This window comes from Scylla paramamosain, chromosome 29 (genome assembly GCF_035594125.1).
Source record: "Scylla paramamosain isolate STU-SP2022 chromosome 29, ASM3559412v1, whole genome shotgun sequence".
NCBI lineage: Eukaryota > Metazoa > Arthropoda > Malacostraca > Decapoda > Portunidae > Scylla > Scylla paramamosain.
In genome coordinates, this window is record NC_087179.1 from 12,198,633 (window position 1) to 12,210,268 (window position 11,636).

General features: G+C 41.2%; 1 protein-coding gene across 3 annotated transcripts; it reads left to right on the forward strand.

The window, feature by feature from the left end:
- Positions 1 to 216: 216 nt before the first annotated feature.
- LOC135115318 (F-box only protein 43-like) lies at positions 217 to 4,059 on the forward strand. Of its 3 annotated transcripts, none has more exons than XM_064031942.1 (5): positions 217 to 339; positions 1,142 to 1,362; positions 1,976 to 2,483; positions 2,903 to 3,058; positions 3,650 to 4,059. In XM_064031942.1, exons 2-5 carry the CDS (start codon positions 1,160 to 1,162, stop codon positions 3,893 to 3,895), a joined length of 1,113 nt encoding a protein of 370 aa, XP_063888012.1. In that variant the 5' UTR covers positions 217 to 339; positions 1,142 to 1,159; the 3' UTR covers positions 3,896 to 4,059. The 3 variants fall into 3 exon arrangements, with proteins under 3 accessions (XP_063888012.1, XP_063888011.1, XP_063888013.1); XM_064031941.1 differs by lacking the exon at positions 217 to 339 and adding an exon at positions 424 to 549; XM_064031943.1 differs by lacking the exon at positions 217 to 339 and adding an exon at positions 568 to 752.
- Positions 4,060 to 11,636: the final 7,577 nt, after the last annotated feature.

An 11,636-nucleotide genomic window follows, 5' to 3' on the forward strand; every position in this document is an offset into this window, starting at 1 on the left:
AATGATACCAATACGATCGCAAGATATCGTACTAGGTGAAAACCTTACTTGTATCAGAGATTCCGTGTATATATCTTACTATTTCATAATTTAAAATCAATCAGTGATAAATCAAACGCAAATGTAAAAATCTGAAAGAAATAAATACAAATAAAAACAATAAACATGAAGCTTAAGCCACAGACAAAACCGAAACGTGCCTCAAAGAGCTCAAATGTTTATCTTGTGACGTCACTTGGCGGAAAATTTTCGAAGAGACTGTTGCAGCATCCCTGTACTTAGCCAAATTCTGGACCTAAACAAGGAAATGCTATTACTATTTACTTCTCCACAGGGACAGTGAGTACAAACTAGCCATCCTCCTATAGTGCACACCCATCAGGAGGCCACGGAAAGGGAGGAAGGGACAGGAAATGAAAGTAAGACTGAAGGGGAAGGGGGAGGGAAAGTAACCGCCGCGACGGACCTTTAAATATTTGAATGTTGAAATGGGTAGCGGTGCAGAGTGTTTTCATCGTTGATCTGTGGGTGGAGAATTACAAGTGCTGGGTGAGTTCTGTGCTGTGTGGGGGATGTGGAGAAGGCATGGGGAGGTGTATGTGTATAGAGGTGAGGCGAGATATAAACTTCATTTGCATCTCGCTACTAGTAGACGGAAAGTAGGAAGTATTGGTGGTGGGTTCTGGCTCAGGGTCATCGCAGGCCTCACAACAGCAAGACCAAGGGAATATTGCTGAGTTTTGTGCTGCAGGGTGAGTATATGGATGTTTGTATGGAGTTAATGAAATGAATGGCAATGTGTTACACCTCTTCCCCCCCATACCTACCAAAGATGAGCACCTTCCTTGCCTTGCACTGGCCTGTAGATGCGAGGCAGGAGTTATGGGTAAGTTTTATATCGCGGGGACTGTGAGGAGGATTTGTAGATGTGTGTCTGTAGAGGTGATGGGAGATGTGGTAAGGGTGGTCTGTCTTGCACACCAAATCCTGTACCAAGAATGAGCACGTCCCTTGCCTCATGCTGGCCTGGAGACGCAAGGCAGGGCTGGGTGAGGGAAGGCATGTAGATGTGTGTGTTGGTAAAGAGAAACTGAAGGAGATGGTTTCTTAGCGTGTGATTAACTAGTACTGTGTTCCTCAGGGTGTAGCGAGGGGCACCATGCAGATGGGGATGACCCAAGCTCCCCAGCAGGAGGGTGAGGGGGCCATCAAGCCACAGCCCCTATCCTCCCACAATGACTCAGGCTATAGCTCCGTGCTCACCTCCCCGGAGTCGCTTTGTGAGGGCAGCAAGCAGCAGGTGGTGGGGCTGACTGAGGGGTTGCCCAGCCTCACGCCAGAGGTGACCCGCAGATCCACCAGGTGAGTGGAACATGTTGTGAAGTTGCTTGGTTTGTGGTGCTGCTGAGATGTGGAATCTGTCTGTATTAGGTTTAAGTTAATTTAGGTAAGGTTAAGATAGTAAAGGGCAGTTTTAAGTTCATTTAGGTAAGGTTAAAACTTAAGATAGTACAGGGTAGTTTTAAGTTCATTTAGGTAATTAAGATGATGCCAGGTAGGTTTAAGTTTATTTAGGTAAGGTTAAGATATAGGGTAAGTTTAAGTTAATTTAGCTTATGTTAAGATAGCATAGGATTAGTTTAAATTCATGTAGATAAGGTTAAGATAGTACAGGGCAGTTTTACGTTCATTGAGGGTTAAGGTGGGTTAGATTTATGGACAGAGTTTAGAGATGTGATCATGCTTGACTGAAAATGTCACATCTTATTACCATGATTTGTCTCATGCATGGCAGAGTAATAGTGGAATGGAGCAGGTGTTGCAGTGAGATGGTAGGCACAGGGCTTCAAGAAAAGGTTACTTAAATTTATGCATGAAGATTAAAAATGTGAATAGATTAACAGAAGCTGCCTTAAATAGACTGACTGTTTACTTAAGAATACACAGACATACTCACCAGACTCACCCCTTCCAGGCTCACCAGCACACCACACACCAGTAGCTGCCAGGATGTGTTCCGCCTGCCGCTGCCCAAGATTGAGGGCATCACCAGGGTGGGACGGACCAGGTACAGCTCCACATCAGACTCGCCCGTCGCCACCACCACTGTATCGACCCTGGAGATGAACGAGCTGGAGGTGACCTGTGAGGCGAACATCAGCCAGAAACCACTGAGGGTCAAAACCAGGTTGTTGGAGACACTACAGAAGCCCGGCAGGACCAAAGCCACAGTGAGTTCTAGGCTGCCACCTTCAAGAACCATCACAAGACTCAGGAAGCCACCAACAGTCTTCATTCGACTACTGAAGGAGGCAGACTATCTTGCCAGGCGTGTCCTGAGGTACTTGAGCGGGGAGGACCTCTTGCGGCTGAGCCATGTCAACCAGCAGCTGCGTGACTTGATAGTGAAGGACAAGGTGCTGAACAGCAGGCGGACAAGTTACCTGAATGCCAGGAGGAGTGACCATGACCGTGTGGGGAAGGTGAGCACCACTTTGTCATTGAGAGGATGTGTTGCTGCAAGGGAAATGCTGGAGATTAGAGATGTATTGTTTGTGGTTAGTAACTACAATGTGATTAAGCAAATTAGATCCCAAGATAATTTTTGTGATATATATATATATATATATATATATATATATATATATATATATATATATATATATATATATATATATATATATATATATATATATATATATATATATATATATGCCTTTAGTCACTACGGTAATATTTACTAATCATACCTAGGTTCATAATACCATGTTACCTGTGTTATATGCCTTCTTACCACCACAACACTACTATTCAATGAGAAACAACCCATAGCCTGCAAATTAAAACATGACAAAGGCAACCAAACATTTCACACCAGTAATCCAGCACCTCTGCTCTCCAGGAAAACGTCAAGCTCAAGAGACTCACCGAGGGGACCAGCTCAGCATACCGCACGCTGTCCCCTCGCAAGCAGCTGTCGGCCATTCAGAACCTCAGCAACACCAGTGCCCCCAAGAGCCCGGAGAAGGTGATAACTCTGGCAGAACGCTTCATGCAGGTGGGTGAGCAAGGGGAGTCACTCCTGCAAAGGGTACATGATGACTTGAAAGGGTTCAAGGGTTTTCAGGGTTGTAAAGAGGTTCTTGTTAATGTTCTATAAGGGTTTTAGAAGGTTCCTGAAGACATTTTGGGTATGTGGAGGGAATCTGATGGATTGTTTGATTATTGTTCAGAAATGGAATGCTTCATACAGATTGTGTGCAGAGGGATTCCTAATGACTTTAGAGTGGCAAAGGGATTCACTCCAAAGGATTCCTAATGGTTTTCAGAATGACAAAGGTGTTTTCATTGATTCAGAAGAATTCTTAATTTTTCAGAGGATCTCTGGAGACTTCAGATTTTCTAAAGGCTTTTCAAGACTGTAAAAGGCATTGTAATGAGTTTGAGAGAAGTGTTATGCACTGTTCAGGGTCTCTAAGTATCTTTCTGAACTGTAAAAGGGTTGTCATGGTTGCATTTGGTTTTTAACAACCTTAAAAAATTTTCAAAGGCCAGTCAGTATTTTCCTTTTAGTTGCCCTGCACCAGTGTCCCTCTTACATAAAAAAAAAAAAAATAGATGACAATCTGACACAAGCACAACATTACAGGTAGGCAAGAACTTAACAAAAGGGGAGGAGCTGCAGAAGTGTGTCAAATGCAAGTCCCCAGCAGTAGTTCACAAGTCACAGCACCGAGCCACATGCAGCAGGAAGGTGTGCGGCTATGACTACTGCACCAACTGTCACCTCACCTTCCACCGCCGTCCCCACGACTGCCCCGTGCTGAGGCCGCGCACTCGCCAAGCCTCGGGCATCTTCTCTCTCAAGTGTAAGAGGAACCTGAGGCGGTTGTGATTCATACCAGTGGTTCTGAAGTGTCTTTCATGTCTTCTTGGTAATGTAAAGGGTGTTGGTAATCGTGTGTGTAGGTGTGTGGTGTGTACTGAGAATGCTCTGAAGAGGCTATGATTGATGGCCTTTCTTTGGTGCATCTTTCATGTCTTTCTTCATAATGTAAAGAGTGTGTGTAATTTTATGTATGTGTTGGTTCACTTTTATGGATACTTTGATGTGTGAATGCCTCTGTAATTGATAAATTCTCATGTAAAGTCCCTCTCAGAATGATGAATGTGCCTTACTGGAGTTCAAAGAGGTGGATGAAGAACTTAGCTGCTACAGTATTTACCTCTACATTACGTACCTTTGTGATCTATTTCCCTTCTATGTTGTCCATTGCAGAGTCGTAGATGTCTTGATGGAATGGAATAAGGTGTGAGAAGCAAATGTAGAGACTGCAAGTGGGTGTAATCCCTGTGTGCCTTTTTGGTGTATTTGTATTAACACAGGCTGTTACTGAATTGTGTGGTCTGACTGAGTCAAAATTGGTTAAAGTGGAATATATCTTACTGTGATCCATGGCTCAATTATTTTACATTATGGTGTGTGTGTGTGTGTGTGTGTGTGTGTGTGTGTGTGTGTTTCTTTTCTTTTCTTTTCTTTTCTTTTCTTTTATTTTTTTTATTATTTATTTATTTATTTTTTATTATTTTTTTACAACTATATTCCTCTCTCCTTCACTATGATTGTTCTTAGCTTGTGGGGTGCCCTGCCTCAGCCATCCACCTGCAGGGAGGGTCAGACACAAATGTAGTAGTAGCATGCATTGCAAAACATCTCTTCATCCTCCTGTCATTAATGTCATTGTCATTGTTAGTAGTACAGGCATACATAGTTTTCTCTAATGTTCATGATTTTCCTCCATCAGCATCTATCTGTTCTGTGTCTGATGCCTTGCCCCTGTGGCAGTGTCCCCCAGCAGGCTGGCCACAGCAAAACAGCCGTCATCTTAGAGTGGTAAATGTTGCAGTCAGAGTTTGGAAATGCTTTGTTGTCTTTCTTTCTGGGCTCCTTCAAGTGTTGTGTCAGTACCTGTGTGTCTTGCCTTGCCTCAAAATGTCTACTTTGTATATATTTTATTAAGTTAAAGTGAAGGATATTTCTTTTCCCCCCTTGGTGTGACAGGTATACATATATAAGCTAACCTGGATTACTCACAACAGAACAAAAACTAACAATCGCTCTTGTACACACTCATTCCATTTCATGCATGTATATAGCAAAACATTCTCTATTTTAACTACATATATATTCTGTACATTAGATAATGGTGTGCATAACAGAACAAATTATCATGTATATTTTTAGGTCTGTAAGGATGCCAAATTCTGAAACTTTTTGGTATATACACAAACAGCAAAAAGAAAAAGACAGTTTGTAGTGATGCATCTCCCACCACTATCACCACCACTGCCACCACCATCAGTCATGAAGGGTGTTGTGGTGTGTGTAATGTGTGTGATGCTTCCCTGTGTAGTTCAGGCTTTTCCTGCATTCGGCAACATTGTTTATCGTGTTGCTAGCTTGTTTAAGGCTCGTTATTATCCATATTTCTATTTCTTACTGATATTTTCGTTAGCAACTTTGTGTGCTCTGCTTTTTTTTTAGGTGTTGATACTTCTCATATTTTATTTTATTTTGTTTTATTTTATTTTATTTTATTTTATTTTATTTTATTTTATTTTACCTTATTTTATTTTTCTCTCATACTTAGTTCTCAGTTTTTATCTCTCAGGTGTTTGCACTGGATATATCCTTCCTTATACAATACTTGCCCTGCTGTAATGATGTCATTTCTTTCCTTATGTTATTCTATGCCTTTATTTCACAACATTCACTGTGCTGTTTTCATTACTTTCCGTGTGTTTTTCTTAATATATGGTTGCCTCTTCGCAGCATTGGCTAATGGGTATTATAAGGCAAATGAAAGGGAAAGGTGGCAGGGAAACTCAGGCTCAAGCAGGACAAATATACATCAGCTGCCTTGTGTAGATCAGCTGGCTTTTCACAGTTAACAGTTATGTCTGCTCAACTTTTCAGCTGAGGATCTTTAGTGGAAATGTAATGAGAATATATAGAAGTGTATGCCAGCTCCCTAGTGTGGGTCAGCTGGCCTTCAGTCTCATTATTTTGTCTTTATATTCAACTTTTCAGCTGAGGATTACAGTGGAAATGTAAAGATAAAGTATAGAGCACCTGCCAATATCTACAAATACTATTGCTGTGCCATTCAGCCTCTTCTATCTCATGTTCTCACCAAGACCTGCAGTTAAACCATGAAATATATATATAGTAGGAGGTACTTGCAGAGTTTATAGGCATCACTTCATATATTAGCCTTGTTTCTTCTTTATATTCTCTTGTTTTGACTAAAGAGGGCCTGCAGTGAAATCTAGGGTGTATTATAGCAGAGATTGATCATCAGGGTTTATAAACACCACTCTAACACTTTTGTTACTCATTTATACTTTCTTATGCTTTGACTTGTAGGTTATCCTGTCAGTGATGTGTGGAGAAAATTATACCATGTACTTAATTCTCAACATGTAAACACTTGTCTTCTTTAGTTAGAAATCAAAATCTTATACATGACCTAGTACAATATAATTTTTTATTGGCTTGTATACTACCAGATAGACAGTGAGTGGTGCGTTCATTTGTGTAATTCCATCCAGCACTGTCTCAGCACTCTTGCTTGGCCCTGAGTTCCCTAACCACCCTTTTCTCTCATTAGGGTAAGGATACAACTCCCTGCGTGGAGTAAACAACAGCTACAGCTCACTGCCATTTCCAAGCTGTATATAGTAGTAATGTAAGCTCATTTTTAGCCATAAACATACTATTTTGACCATTCCAGCTACCTGCTTCTCTTAGCAAGGCCTCTTAATGGTGTGTATGTATTGTATGCATATATATATATATATATATATATATATATATATATATATATATATATATATATATATATATATATATATATATATATATATATATATACGAGTATGTGTATGTGTGTGTGTGTGTGTGTGTGTGTAGGTATATGCTTAGATTGTATTATATTTATTTTTTACATTTTCTAATAAATCAAAAAATAAATCTGTCATCTTTAATTCTTGTACCAGAAATACTGTATAGGCTGAATTTCATGGATTATGACGTTTTCAAAGCACAGGAATGAAGGATGAGAAAAAAAACTGGAACATGAATAGGGGAAAAGAACCAAAAAAGGATATGAATGTATCTATATACCCAGGCCAATAATCCCACACAGAGTGGCCCAGACAAAGCAACACACATCTTAGCCCCCTTTAGCCCCCGGTGTGATTATACAAGGAAAGAAGGAAAACAAAGATAAGTGGATGCAACGTTTATGAGCTACTGGAAAAGGAGAGGGCAATGGAAGTTAATAAGATGAGAAGATATAGAAAAGGCCATAGTATTCTCAAAACCGCTCACTTTCAAATGCTATTTTAGTGAACGTTATTTGGGGTTTTGAGGGCTTTGGATGATCATGATACTTTAATGGAGGAGCTGCAGAAGTCAGTTGCAAGAGACGACGGAGAGAACAGGACCTAATGAAGAAGACTTACTTAGGGGGATCAGCAACCATATATGAACACTGGGAGATACAGAAGAAAGCGATGATAGATACTTCCAAAGACAAGAAAACATAAAAGTCTATGGAAGTTGGATATATTCAAGAGAGAGAGAGAGAGAGAGATCAAACGAAACAAAGATTTGAGAGACATAAAGAAACGCCTTTATTTAGAATTTAGCATGATTGTTATTAGATAAACTATTTTCCCGCACTTCTCCTTTTCACCAGTCCTCATTCTATTCTTTCCTGCATCTCTTCTTTCTTTTTTCTCAAAATCTTCGAGATGCAGCAAAGATGGCCCTTTCCTCTCTCTTCCACGTTGAATGTAGTAAATACTTGATTTTCCCACTCTTCTTAGTTTCTCCTGTTATTAATCTATCCCTTTTGCATTAAATATCTCCCATTACCTAATCTTTCCTTCTCAATATCCCTTAAAAATTACAAAAGAAATTACCTTGGTTTTCTTTTATTTCTATCCCGGTATCTTTATCATGTCTTTGTATTCCATTTTTTCTTGTATCTTTTCTATGCCTATATTTCAAAGTCCTCCAAAAGGCACAGAAGTCGGCTTTCTCATGCCCTCGCCATGTACAGATGACTCCACCTTGAGATTCCTTGATTTCTCTTGATTTCCACCTTCATATTTCCATCCTGACTTAACAGTTTTTCCCCTTCTTGTACTTCTTCCTTCTTATAACCCTCAGGAAGGTACAGAAGTCGGTGCCTCTCATGTTCCCGCCAGTAACTCTAGCTTGAGATTCCTTGATTTGCTTATATTTCCTACGCGCGTATCTCCGCCCTGTCTTTACTCACAATTACTCACTCAAAGTTACTTATATTCCATCCCTTCCCGTACATTTTCTATCCTTATCTCTTTTAAAACCCTCTAAAAACTATAAATGTCGGGCGCCCTTTCACGTTCCCGCCAAACACAAATTGACTTTTCCTTGACATTTCCTCATCTCCCTTGATTTCCATGAATGCATCTCCCTTCTGTCTTAATATTCTTTCCCTTTTTTATTATTTTTACCTTGTCTATCTCTATCTTTCTCAAAACCCTCGAAAAATACAAAAATTGCCGCCTCTCATGTCCCCGCCTGATTCAAGATGACATTTCCTTGGTATTTATTGATTTCCCTTAATTTCCCACGCACATATATTCATCTTATCTTTATTATCTATCCCTTCTTGTACTTCTTCTATTTCTGTCCTTCTCAAAACCCCCTCAGAAGGTACAAAAGTCGCCCCTCTTATGACCACACCAGATACAAGATGATATTTCCTTGATATTTTCATGTTTTCTTTTATTTCCACGCACATATCTCCATCTCATCTTTCTTATCTATCCATTCTTGCATTTCCTCAATCCCTATTTTTCTCAAAACTCCCCAAAAAGTACAAAAGTCGGCCCTTTTATTTCCCCGCCAGAAACAAGATTACCCTTCCTTGATACTCTCTCGTTTTCTTTTATTTCCACACACATATCTCCATCTTATCTATATATTATATCCCTTCTTATATATCTCAAACCCCTATATCTCTCAAAAAACCCTAAAAATTAAGATAAGCGGTCCCGGTGAGGTCCTGCCCGGCGCACGAAGACCCTCCCTTGTCCCCGCCGAGTGGCAGTGTGGGTAATGGCAGCAGTGTGTGTGTGTATGTGTGTTTTGGGACCATGTTATGATAAGAGGACCCCTGCCTGTGTGTGCATGCCTGGGTCCTACTTTCCTGCTCACTGAGGGAGGCCCGGTAGGAGAGCAGAGGACCACCACCGCCACCATCACCACCACCACCATGACCACTCTAGAGGCCAAGGACTCTACCACCTCTAACACCACCACCACCACCTCCACCACCTCGTCCACCCCGCCGCACCAGGACAACACCACCAGGTAGGTCACAGCTGGTCACTTCGAGGCACTAGTCACCTCGCCTCGCCTCACCTTGGGGTCATAAAGTGGCGGGCATTTTTCAGAAACCGCATCCGTATTTTATTTTTTTTTATTTTTGATGGTTCTCTCTCTCTCTCTCTCTCTCTCTCTCTCTCTCTCTCTCTCTCTCTCTCTCTCTCTCTCTCTCTCTCTCTCTCTCTCTCTCTCTCTCTCTCAGATCATCACGTCTACACCTGTTTAAAAGTAGCAGGTTAATTAATAGTACCATTGTTTAACTATTCTTATCGTTAACCTTTTAATTTTATCGTTTGTTATTTATTTGTTATTCAGTTTACTCGTTATTTGCAATCCATATTCACTCCACCACCACCACCACACTAAATAGCAATACCGGTTCATTCCTGACAAGTGCTGTTATATTAGAACCATTATTTCCCTTTTCATTTAATGTTTTACCTGGTTTGACTCATGCCAACCTTTGTTTTTACACTTCCTTCGCTGTCCCTGTCAGTTGAAATTCATTGTTCTCTTATTTCATGGTACAAGTTTAGAATTTCAAGTTTTTCTTCTTGTTTTGAAGGCTGACTGCCAAATTTATCAATAGCTGTAGTTTTATTTATTTTTTTCCCTTTTTATCATGATTTTTTTTTTTTCCTTTTGTTAAGCTGTATTCCAGTTTATTCTCTTCCTCTTCTTTTCCTCCTCCTGCTCCTCCTTCATCTCCACTCATGAAGCCAGAAAACCTAATAAACAATAAACAGTAAACACTGCCAAATCAAATCTTTATCTGTATGCTCTTAGGTACCTGCTCCACAAATACATGTTAATTTCAAAAGTGTCAAGGAAGTGCACTCCACAAGGTTATTTTATTCCACTACGTGTGTGACAAAATTTGGACAATTTCATGCACATTGGAAGATCGTTCAAACATCGTTGTGGAGTTGTGGAGCCGTGTTTGTGGCAGGAGCTGTGGCGGGGCCCTTGGCAATGGTGTCTTGAGTCTGCCCCTCTCCAGAAGCTCAGTCTGGTGATCTAGGAAGCAGGCACCACTCCAAGCAGACACTCAGAATCAAGAAGACTTCACCCTAAAGGTCCACCTCTCCTGCACTGGGACACTGTGCTTCTCCCAGACTACACTTGGGATGGGAGATGGTGGACCATGTGTCTGTGGTCATTACTGGCAGTTTTGAGAAGTTGCTGGCTGTGCAGAAGATGGAAAAGGGGAACATGGACAGGCACAGGCAGCAGTAGGGCAGCTCTTGATGGGTAGTCACTCTGTCCTCATATTCAAGGCCTGGTCTTCGGTGTGGTCACTCTCAGTACAGGTCTCCACCATGGGATCTGTACACTGATTGAAGAAGGACTTGGGATGGAACTTGTGTGGATAGCTTGTAGTCATGTCTTGGAGGTTGTCCTCTCCAGTGTCTTCAAGGTTGTCTTTGGGTTGATGGGAGAACCTGAAACAGGACTCTTCAGGAGGTCCTAGGTGGAGCAGCCCAACATCAGCCAAGAGGTGTATGTCTCAGTGTTAGTCAGGAATAGTGTAACAAAATAAAACTTGTGGAGCAAATGTCTGCCAGGAGGTTATTATAACACTGGACTCTCTGGAGGGTCACTATCATGAAGGTTAAAGTTCACTAATGGGTAACATAGTGAAGGGGAAATGGAAACACCTAAACTACCCGTCACGTGCACGATGGGTGTCCCAGGACCACTCTTCACCAACATGGGGCCTGAGTCAGCCGGGGCGATGGCTGTCAGCAGGAAGACCTGTTGGCTGACTCAAAGTCTGAAAGGTGAAAAGACCTTGAGCCAACATGAGGTTCAAACACACCACTACAGAATGGCAGCCGTGTGTGCTTCCATTGCACCGGCCAGATGCCGTAGCCTCATTATAACCTCTTGGCTTGGATGGCTCCTTCAAGATATCTGCTTTTATTGTCTTTTTTTTTTGTGCATATCTAGTGTATTTGTTTTGGTTAAGTTTTGTAAAATTGTGATGAAAATAGTCATTGATGATGTCATTACTGGAGTGACTGGAGGTATAAAGACCCTAAAAATTATCTTGACACTTGACAGTTATTTACTTCTGATGTCTAAAGTGTTTGGCTCTCTACCTCATTGTCAGGGGTCGGTCCCAAGTCATGAGTTCTCTCATGCCTCATCCTGCCTTCAGATCACCTTTTCATAACAATACTACATGCAGTGC

Bases quoted from the DNA above. Each gene is read 5' to 3' on its own strand.
- LOC135115318 (XM_064031941.1), top strand. From the start codon at position 481: ATGTTGAAATGGGTAGCGGTGCAGAGTGTTTTCATCGTTGATCTGTGG. The intron at 550-1,141 runs GTGAGTTCTGTG...TGTGTTCCTCAG, and splicing joins TGGAGAATTACAAGTGCTGG to GGTGTAGCGAGGGGCACCAT. The intron at 2,484-2,902 runs GTGAGCACCACT...TCTGCTCTCCAG, and splicing joins ACCATGACCGTGTGGGGAAG to GAAAACGTCAAGCTCAAGAG.